General features: G+C 39.8%; 1 protein-coding gene across 3 annotated transcripts in view; it reads right to left on the reverse strand.

The window, feature by feature from the left end:
• Positions 1-4,991: 4,991 nt before the first annotated feature.
• The window catches only part of LOC127438562 (protein shisa-5-like), an 8,493-nt gene continuing 1,989 nt past the window's right edge, over positions 4,992-11,495 (reverse strand). Inside the window, exons 1-4 of one of the 3 annotated variants that reach the window (XM_051694226.1) lie at positions 11,467-11,495; positions 10,768-10,897; positions 10,204-10,425; positions 4,992-5,815 (exon numbers count right to left, since the gene is read on the reverse strand). The exon at positions 11,467-11,495 is cut by the window's right edge and continues 1,780 nt beyond it. In XM_051694226.1, coding sequence (XP_051550186.1) covers positions 5,646-5,815; positions 10,204-10,425; positions 10,768-10,882 — 507 coding nt within the window. In that variant the 5' untranslated portion in view covers positions 10,883-10,897; positions 11,467-11,495 and the 3' untranslated portion in view covers positions 4,992-5,645. Of the gene's footprint in view, positions 5,816-10,203; positions 10,426-10,767 lie in introns of all 3 variants that reach the window. The other 2 variants (XM_051694224.1, XM_051694225.1) reach the window with 2 other exon arrangements.

The following is an 11,495-nucleotide window of genomic DNA, read 5'->3' on the forward strand; positions in this document are numbered from 1 at the left end:
GTAATCACACCCAGTGCCATTCCTCCATCTGATTCCAAACTCCTTGATGTCAATTTGGACGACACAGCCAATCAACTGCCCGTGTGTGCTGTTAATTTTGGGGTGTAGTTTACTATTGCTCTTGGAGAAGCAAAGCTTGACAGCACTGTTGAAACAAACATGAAGAACAGATGTCGGGACTTCCTTCTGGAAGCAGCAAAGCAGGTGCAGAATAGGCTCCCAGCAGATGTCAATACCTGGAAACCCATGGCATCATTCAGCCCATCTGTGATTCTATCACAGATCAAACCACAGTTAGTCACAGTATCTATGCTGAAAATGTACACAGGTGATTTTGGGGCCCTGGATGTACCGTATCAGGCAATCAACTTCCAGAAGTGGAAAACATAGGATGACTGTCAAGCAGAACCGTTCTGGGCAGAAGTTCTGAACTACAAGGACAGCAGTGGGGAGCAGTGTTTTAAAGATCTGGCCTTGTTTGCGCTGTCCCTTCTCACAATGCCCCTGAGCAATGCCGACGTTGAAAGGCTTTTTTTACAAATGAACCATGTGAAATCCAAACTGCGGAACAGAATGGGCCAAAAGACTCCCAGTAGCATACTGTGCGTTCACTATGGCCTATGAAGACTGGGGATTTGCTGGGACAAAGCCAGGAGATGTTGGGATGTACAGAGATGGAGAAGAGACAGGAGAGATGATGGATGGTTCAACAGAGGAGAGGGATTAGGTAAACCTAATAAACATTTTATAACGTATTAATCTATTATTACAGGTTATAACTAAAAACAAGCATAACATACTCATATATGCTGTACTAATAGTAGTTACATATGGTTCTAATGTATTTTATTATAAATATGTGGCTATGTTACAGCTCCCCCTTAGTGCTCCTGTTTTGATCTCCTTTTCCATCTCTCCAATCCTATTCTTGCGAGAGTTTGCAACACTGGTTGTAAATCACCAAAATGCTAGGGCGCATGCTCATGAGGCGACCGGCAGTGGGTTTTTCGGCGTCCTACGTGTTATGTTTTTAGTGAGTTTGTGTGTGTTTTATGCTTGATTGTCTATGATCGTCATGAACAAGTGTTTTTAGACATTTTACTATTGATCTGCAGTGATGGAGCTTTTAATTATCGCTGCCTTGTGGACTTTGATCAACTTAACTCTCGTCTGCAGCGGGGTCACACTTCATTCTCCGAGGATACAATATACTAGAGACCTCCTGCTGCAATGGAATACACAGAATCGAATCACCAGGCTAAAGCTAGATCTTCAGTGTCCCAACTGCATTCGAAGGGGCTACAACAAAACTCTGATCTGTGATAATTCGAGTAGAGTTAAGAAAAGGAAGCGGGGGAAAAGAGGAGGTGTCAGACTGCGACTAAGGAAACAGCACCTCACCCGTATTCCCCTGCCCTACCTGGTTATAGGAAACGTCCAGTCCTTACGGGATAAACTTGATGAGCTACAAGGAAACGTTCGCTTCCTCCGGGACTATAGAGACAGTTACGTCATGGCATTCACAGAGTCTTGGCTTACCGAGCAGGACTCGGATAGCGATCTGTCTATAGATGGATTTGGTACTCCATTTCGCCTGGATTGGAAAGCAGAGGCAACAGGTAAATCTCATGGAGGGGGCATGTGCCTCTACGTCAATGAGCGCTACTGTAGCTCTGTGACTGTCAGAGAAAGACTCTGTTTGCCTGATGTTGAACTTCTATCAGTGTCGCTCTGTTCATTCTATTTACCCCGTGAATTCTCACAAATATTCATAACAACTGTGTATATTCACCCAAAAGCAAACCTGCCACTGCCATGAGCACTTTATTTGATGTAGTGCAAAAACTACAGTCCATTTCACCAGAAGCACCAAATCTCATACTTGGAGATTTTAATCATGTGTCCCTAAAAAAGTCTTTGACAAACTTTTACCAATATGTAACTTGTCCAACCAGGCAGAATAAGACATTAGATATCTGCTATGGGGCAGTTAAGGGAGCATATAAATCAATCCCCCTTCCTCCCTTAGGTTCTGCCAATCACAACTGTGTGCTTCTTCTCTTTACATATAAAACTGTCCTAAAGAGAGAAAAAATCCAGACCAAACAGGTTCAAATCTGGTCTGAAGAATCCACTGCTTGTCTTCAGGGCTGCTTTGACTGCACCGACTTGGAGATGTTCAAAGACTCTTGCAAGGACATTGATGAACTCACTGATGTAATCTGTTCTTATGTTACTTTTTGTGAGAGTATGATTATTACTACCAAAAAGATTAAGGTTTACCCCAATAATAAACCTTGGATGTCTAAAGCAGTTAAGACTAGTCTACTGAAGAAGGAGCTGTCCTTCAGTCAAGGAGGGGCTTCTGAAATAGATGCAGCCAAAAGGGAGGTGAAAGTGGAAATCCTAAGGGCTAAACAAAAGTATAAAACTAAAGTAGAGAGCAAACTGGCTGAGAGGAACCTTGCCTCAGCTTGGTCTGGCATGAAAACAATCGTAGGCATACAGCAAAGCAAGAATAGAACCAACGTTACTGTGGATGGCTTTAGGTCAAATAGCGAACTTGCCAACACTCTTAATAAATTCTACCTGAGATTTGATCAGTTTGACTTTAAGGATGAAGTCGAGTGACTTAGATGTAAACTTAAAGATCACCACTTTGTCCTGGAGTAGAGAGAAGTTGAAAAGTCCTTCCTTTCTCTAAAGATAAATAAGAGCCCTGGTCCCGACAATATCAGTGGCAAATTACTGAAATCTTGTGCAAGGCAATTAAGTATCTTCTGTGATATTTTTAATATGTTTCTGAACCTACAACGTGTACCTAACCTGTGGAAGCAGGCTGTAATTACCCCGGTTCCTAAAGGCAGTAGTCCTAAAGCTTTTAATGACTTCAGGCCGGTTGCCCTCACTTGAAAAGCTTGTAAAGACAGAGCTTGCACAGAAAACCGAGCATGCACTTGACCCTGTGCAATTTGCCTATAGGGCACACAGAGGAGTTGAGGATGCTACAATCACTCTACTTAACCTTTTGTTTAAACATCTAGAGGGGAATAAAGTTATTTATTGACTTTTCCTCAGCCTTTAACACCATCCAACCCCACATTTTATCCATGATGCTGACAGAGAGAGTATTTTGAGTTGAGTCACAGTCATGTGGGTTGGATATTGGATTTTCTGACAAACAGAACACAGAGTGAAAGTAAATGGCATTTTATCAGATTCATCATGTTCTTCTACTGGCTCACCCCAAGGCTGTGTTCTCTCACCCTTAATTTATATTCTGTACACATGTGCCAAAGTAATCATGAGAATAGGACCATATTGAAATTTGCAGATGATATATGTCATTGTGAGTCTGCTACATGACAATGAGTCCAGCCACGGCCCAGTCATTGATGAGTTTGTCCCTTGGTGCGACAAATCTTTCTTGGAGCTAAACATAACCAAAACAAAAGATGTGGTCTATAGATTTTAGAACTCATGCTTCAATGTATGATACTACGATCATAAAAGACCAGGCTGTGGACTGTGTAGAAAGCTACAATTATCTTGGGACAGTCATAGACCCCAAATTGACCTTCGAGAAGAATTGTGAGGCAGTATGTGAAAAGGGACATCAGCATCTGTTTTGTCTCAGAAAACTGTCCCAATTTCACACTGATAAAACCATGATGACCCTCTTTTATCGGGCTTTTATTGAATCAATCTTGTCCTTTTCCCTTGTGTTATGGTTTGGTAGCCTGTCTCTGAAAAACAAAAATTCTCTGAACCAAATTGTCAAGTGGGCTAGTAAGCTTATAGGTGAGTCTCAGCTCAACCTATCAGTTCTTTACTCCACACAGCTGCAGCGTAAGGCGAGCTCTACTGTTCTCATCCTTTACATAGATCCAGCTCCTTCGCTCCTGCTGTCGGTTTGTGGCCCCTAGGTGGAGAACAAAATGATACAGGAATACTTTTGTACATGCAGCCATTGCACTATTAAACAAAACTAGTATGAGATGATGCACTTCACCATGCATGGCACTTTAAGCTTTTGAGTGGTGGGTGAGTGTGTGTGTGTGTAGAAGCACTTTGTCATGACCTTCTTAGGAGTCTCTATATTTTAATACCATTTTGTTACTATAATGATACTTGTTTTAAAGTATGTTTTGATGTCTTATGAATTTGTATCTTTGTGATGCCTTGTCTTCAAAAGCACCTATTATGGTTTTTCAAATATTACCTTTCATGTAGTGTGTTATATAGCTGTTTGTGAATGTAAAAAAAGTCTACCAAGTTTCAAAAATCAAAGTGCACGACAAATGGTGTTATTGACTCCCAAAGAAAGAACCGATTCTGAACACCTAAAACGAGTCATTAGTAATTCCAGACGTACTTCCTGTACTAACCGACGTAATTTGGTAACAAAAAACCCGCCTCTGGTCTTCACTGGCTGCTCGCGAACAGCTTTGACCCGCCCTCAAACACTACACTAAGCGGTAGACAGACTGGGACATCTGACCAATCAGAGCAGAGTAGGATCTCTGAAAGGAGGAGTTTAGAATGAATCCTTTAGAACGGATCGTTGAACGAGTCGTTTTTTGACACTGGGAAAAAAAGGTAATGCTACAATTTAAATTATGAGCAAATTAAAGTGTTTTTTGACCTTGGATGCATGTAAATCTATTCTATGAGACCTTTAAAACAAAATTAGGCACGTTTAAAAACCATAATAGGTGCTCTAACTATGGATTGCTGAATCTCCTGTCTGCACAACAAATTTACCCTCAAGTACTAGTAAAGAAACCTTGACCTTGAAAATGCCACATGATGACTTAAAGTTCATCAAGAGTAGATCTTTCTAGAAGCAATGGTCAGTACACATGTAGAGACACTAAAACTGCTTAAATAAATGAACGGCTTGATGGCACTTCACTTATTGATATCTGACTATATAATATAATATCTATATTGATATCCGACCAATAACATAACAAACACAATGAGAGAGATTGTTATATATATTTATTTTTATTTTTTTGTTTCACTACAAGGGGGCTCCATAATACTGCTGCAGACAGAAAAATACAGACTCCAGTTGATTGGCTAAAAAAGGCTAGCCCACTCTCCTGTTTTTGTTTTGTTTGTTTTTTGTAAACTCTCCGGTTTACAAAGAAAGCCAAAAATGTCCCCCTCTTTCGTACCTAGACGCATTCATTGCATTTCACATTTAAACTACTCATTAAAAGAAGTCGGTGGGCCTCATGACACATTTATGGAAATTCTGCCTCACACAGAGATATTCAAATGCTGTTGTTTTAGACCCTCAAGGGTAGAACTCATAATGGAAATTTTCCAAACTTTGTAACACCTCCCTCAAATTGAACCAAAGTTGTTGTTTGTCTTTCAGCTAGGGTTGCAAGGCTCCCACTCTCTAGACATTAAACAAATACACTGCAAGCTTTCATCAGTTGAAATGAATACAAAAGTTCACCATGATGACCACTAAAGTGCATCATTTGAAACAAAATACAGACATTTTATGTTAGGAGCATGTCCACTAGTCTTGCATAAGCTGCATCAAATAATGTATATATCTAAAGCTTATTTGTACATTAGCACGGAAATGTGTAGCAGACCACAATTCAGTGACAGACAGTTGTGGTTTAGTATGCAGTCTTTGGTGGTTCCACATAGGCGGGGTTGTAGGCTGGCTGATTAAAGTTGCCTGTTGGTGGAGGCGGATGTGCAAAACCCGGCTGAGCAGGTGGATGTATAGGGTATGCAGCCTGGCCACCGTCATATGCAGCCTGACTGTTGGGATGTCCAGGGCTTGCTAGAAAAATAAAGACTCTGAATTACTTTATTTGGCTAATCAACTTGATTAATCAACTGATCAAGTAGTCCCTTCTTCATTTTCAATAAAGGACTAGATTTTGTCAAGACAAGCTTTGATGTTGGCTTGACAAAGCCTTATTGAAGTTTGATGGATATACAGACATTACAGTAAGACAAACAGCCAGCTAGCTAGATAGACAGTCACAAAAACAGTCACAAAGAAAGTCAGATAAACCGTGAGAGAGAGAGAGAGAGAGAGAGAGAGCAACTTAACCCTTCCTTGGTCTTATGGGTCAATTTGACCCTTTTGAATTTTTAACACTGATTTACATTAACTTTACGTTTTCAGCTTGAAAGTTTATGACATCCTCCACAGAGATGATCTGAACCTGGAAATGTCTTTTTTAATTGTTTTTTATTTCATGTATTTATAAACATAGCTGCAAAACAAAAACAAAAGTCCCTACGTTGTCCTTAAGGGTCAAATTGACCCTTTTTATGTTCAATTTCAAAAGCTTATAATACAGGCTCTGTTTGCTCTATCTCTCTACTTTTGGTCTTAAATCGCTCGTCTAGGTGCCAGCTAAGACTAGAAAAAATTACCTTCTATTCCAATATACAGTTCTGAAAGGCAAGGGATGTCCCAACGCAGCTTCAAAAATCTTGTTAAAAAAAAGCTTCAAAAGCTTGTAATAAATGCTCTGTTTGCTCGATCTCCATACTTTTAGTCTTAGATCATTCCACTAGAGGGCAGCAAACATTAGGGAAAAAACATTTTCTATCACTTTTTATTACAACATACAGATCTGAAAAGCAGGAGTGCCCCAATGTGGTTTGTGACTCCGCCCATAGACGTCCAGTCTTTTTTGGGAAGCCCCGCCCTTTCTCCATGTTTTGTGGAATATCTCGGCCTCTGAATGGACTACAAATGTGATCTTAGCTGTCAAACCTCAGGTTTGCATTGATGTATAACATTTTATCATCAATATTCAGGAACATATTCAAATGATGATTTGTTTATAATACTTTTTTTGCTGAACTACATTTTTTTCTGGACATTTGAGACATAACAGTGGATTATTAAATAGACTCATTTTGTAGAAATGTGTCTGACGCTTTTGACTTGTCAATCATTTTGTGTGTTCTCATAGTATCGTAGTTGCAGCGAATTATTAAAGGCTTAATGCCATTTTTATGCCATGTTGTTCATAACAGTTGTCTGTTGAGGGCGCTGTTTTGCTGCTGTTGTTTTTAACAACCGTTTCTGCACGATGTCGGTTTTCAATAAAGCTCATTTGGTATCTTTGGAGTGCTGTGTTTTGGAAAGAGGAGGCATGGCTAATCCAACGGCTCAGTCTCGTGGAATTAGAACAGCACCTTTAAGACAAAGGAGGGGTTAAAGCAAATTAAAGTCCTTTTTTGGGTTTGTTTACATTTCTATTATTGACAGCTGGAGTTTGAATTTACATGCTAAAGTCTATGGGATTTTTCAGATATTTCACCATCCGCTGTGCGAAAACCCAGGCGCGGCTCGTCTGTATGGGCAGATAGAGCAGAGCCCCGCCTAAAAATTCATCCACTTGAAAACATAGATCCAAACTATAAACAAGTAGTTGAAAGCTCCGTTACACACTGTTTAGATGTAGATATTCAAGCATGTGGAGCAGAGAGTTTGCTGTCCTCCTGAACTCCACAGCGCCCCTCAGTTTTTCCAATGGAAATCTGTGTTCAAATATGGTACTGCAGCGAGCCCTTGTTGAGACCCATTGGGCCAGAAATTAATCTGCCCATAAATGTAGTGCCAAACTAAAGGTAACTTTACTATTAGTGCACGCCAGCAGTGTGACAGATCGTGAACATGGAGAGCACTATCGATTAATGTGTGTGTAAATAGCATGTAGACAGTTGTGTTTCTCTTTGTCTTCAACAACACTTAACATTATAAAATAACATTTTGATTTAGATTTTGATCTGCAACAAGTCAATTTTAAGATAAAGTGTTCTTATTTAGAATATTAGAATCAACATTATGTTGTGTGCCGCCTTGTGGTGGAATAATGCATGGACACAACATATTGTGGATTGGGTGGATACAGGCCCGGTTCCAGATCAAAATCACTGAGGGTGCTTCTGAAAATAGTGGGGGTGCTCTGTATAAAGTGGAGATGTATCATAATTACATGTTTTTTTTTTTTTAAAGCACACTGGGAATTGGGCATTCCCCTTTTTCACCCAATTTGGAATGCCCAATTTCCAGTGCGCTTTTAAGTCCTCATGGTCGCGTAGTGACTCGCCTCAATCCGGGTGGCGGAGGACGAATCCCAGTTGCCTCCGCCTCTGAAACCATCAACCCGCGCATCTTATCACATGGCTTGTTGAGCGTGTTGCCATGGAGATATAGCACGTGTGGAGGCTTCACACCACCCACCGCGGCATCCACGCTCAACTCACCACGCGCCCCACCAAGAACGAACCACATTATAGCGACCATGAGGAGGTTACCCCATGTGACTCTACCCACCCTAGCAACTGGGCCAATTTGGTTGCTTAGGAGAACTGGCTGGAGTCACTCAGCATGCCCTGGGATTCGAACTAGCGAACTCCAGGGGTGGTAGCTAGCGTCTTTTACCACTGAGCTACCCAGGTGTACTTTTGGTTTAATACGCCATTTTAATTTTATATTAATATAATTATACCTATTATATACTCTGCACCCATCTACTGAGGTACTTCAACTTGGGAATTAACATTCCTTGCATTTGAACATCATATTTACGGGCAAATTGCCTTCATTTGTTTTTTTAGACATTTCCGTTGAAGCAAAGAATTGTGGGTTTTGAGTGCTCACGAAGGATACACATGCATCCTCCGAATTCCCGTGAAAGAAGGTTGCATTCGAAGGCTGCATTCAAAGTGTCCTACTCGCTTTTCTGAAATGATGACATATGCGGCCGACAAATGCGATCTCCGGAGGACGCAGCCTTCCAAACGAGACACAGCCACTGATTTGCAAAATCACACACGTTTATATGGTTTGATACAGCGTTTTGTGCATTCACAAAATGCAAGGTTTTTGTGTGTTTGCTAGTATTCAAGAAAATCTGCTTGCCAATTTACAGTATTAGTCTTACATATTCAATTGAGCAGGGGTGTGCAGTTATTTTGGTACTGGGGCCACATCAGCCGATAAGTAGAACATGGAACATAGAAAATAAAAAGTTCTGCATAGTTTTATCTTTTAAGCCCAGACATGCACTCAATGAATGATGCACAATATTCTGAAGTGTATACTGAATGGGACCATTCTGCGATTGCTTGAAATTTTGCTGCTATACTTTCTATCATGTGTTAGTAAAACTGAATAAAGTCTGAATAAAATTATTAATTGATTATTTTACCATACTTCAATGCAGTGGTAATTTAGTATTCAATTTAACACTCTATATCAGGAGTCTGGTTTAAAAGTAAAATAAAATATTTGGGAAAGAGATTGTAAAAGTTTATTTTAATGTTGGCCGCAAAGTGGACCCATTTACTTGTTTTATTCTCAGAACATTATCAACCTGTTTACATGCTCATGGGTCATGATGTGGGTCTTGCCAATGTTTGGCACCCCATTCAGCACACCACTGAATAAAACAGGCTGCATGACACAGATAAATGATTACTGCCAGAGTAACATAGTGTGAGCATACAGGTGTGAGGGCATTTTACAAATAACACAAAGAATAAATATTTTCCTCTCTCACTTGGTTTTACTTGCATGTCCCCTCCGTGCATTATTGAGCGCTAAGCTGTTGTTTATTTGTTTTTTGCGGAGAGAAAGCACGTGCACTCGCATGTATGGTTGCCAGATTGCATAAATTAAGTATGACATAAGGCGAAATATTTCCAATTTGTGCAAGTATAAATCTCTGATTGGGGTGTTGTATATATTTTCTGGTAACCCTGAGCATATTAAAAGCTTGTGGATGTGCGATAAGTCCAAAAGCCAGATAAATGAAAGATCTAATAAAAAATAGTTGTGTTAACTTGCCACTACAGGGCCAGGGTGTTGGTGGTGGTTGCCAGAGCTTCTTATGCAGTTGTTTGGAAGTTGCTAAGTGTTTGCTTATACTGGCCCAAGTCAAAACAAGATGTTGTTTCTAGATTTGGAAATCCCAAATCCGAAGTATGAATTATGCTTGCATTAGTACTAGGTTATCTTGGTAGATATATGGACAAAATTATCAGATGTTGTATTAAGCCGTGGTCACACTTGGCGTTGAGCATGCAAAATAATTTCGGATGCCGCAACAGAATTACATTCAATGTGTTTCCGGTCTTTCACGTTTCGATGTATTTGAATGAAAGTGAATGGAGTGCGACCACATCTGCTATTCTTACCGGCCACATGATATGGGGGTGGGGGTCCTGATACATATGGCTGTTCCTGATATGGTCCCATTGGCATAGGTTGCCCTCCATAGGCTGGCTGGGCTCCATACCCTGGCTGAGTTGGCACAGACTGATATGCCAAGTATGGACCTCCCTGTATGACAGGCTGCTGCTGAATGGATTGTGCATTTACGACTGTAGTTATATGTGTTCCTGTCACTGCTGCAACAGCTGTGTGAACAATCAAATTTAAAAAATAATGATTGAATGTGTAGGGAACAGTTTTCCTGTTTTTATACCAGTTTTAGTGGATTCTCCTGGGGAAAAAATGACCTCATAGGTGCAAGCATAGTTACAAAATTACAGAGGAATCTTCCTACATTCAAAAGTGTCACTTTTGAAAAAAACCTTCAAATAGTAAATTATATAGTGGGGGCCAATAGTCTGAGATTACATGGAAAGTCTGGGATTCAACATCAAATTTAAACTGGAAAATAAACAGAAAGCTAAGGATTTTGAACAATTTTAAAGAAAGAGACTATATGATGTAAAAAGAAGAATATAAATACTTACGTCTAGGTTCTCTGCACATATTATAAAGACAACAGCAGGGACAAACGCAGCAGATAACGATCAGAATGATGATCACAGCCCCCACTCCAAAGACGACAAATAATTCATGACTCATGTTTTTGCTTTTGGACTAATTATGAAAGAAATATTAAGAAAAAAACATTAGAAACATGCTCCAATATGATCTATGATCATATTTTCTACATACCTGGAATTATTTAGGAAACATTTGACATTCAGTTCGAGGGGCAGGTGTCAATCTTATAGCGCTCCTTAATGTTTCTATATAGGACTTCTTCAACTTTGCATGCTACTTGTGAAAATAAAAATCAATTAAATAGATAGTTCACCCAAAAAGGACAATTCTGTCTTTATTTACTCCAAACCCATTTGGCCTTCTATCTTCGTGGTTCCCACACTTTTTGACCAATGAATTTCCATGACTTTCCATTACGTTTCTAGGCGTTTGAGATACTGGATACAGATTTTTAAAATATCATTTTGATTTGTGACTGAATCATTTAGACTGATTTGTGAAACATTTAGACTTATTAATTGAACAAAACTGACTAAAAAGGACAACTCTCTGGCATATTGGACATCACTACGGCTTGCAAGAAGGTTTTACTCTACACAAGAGCAATATCTAGCCTACTAAATGTATATACATTGTTGAGCCAAAAAATTATGACCACCTGCCTAATATGCTGTTGGTCCTCAGCATGCCG

The sequence above is a fragment of the Myxocyprinus asiaticus genome, chromosome 49 (genome assembly GCF_019703515.2).
Source record: "Myxocyprinus asiaticus isolate MX2 ecotype Aquarium Trade chromosome 49, UBuf_Myxa_2, whole genome shotgun sequence".
Classification (NCBI taxonomy): Eukaryota; Metazoa; Chordata; class Actinopteri; order Cypriniformes; family Catostomidae; genus Myxocyprinus; species Myxocyprinus asiaticus.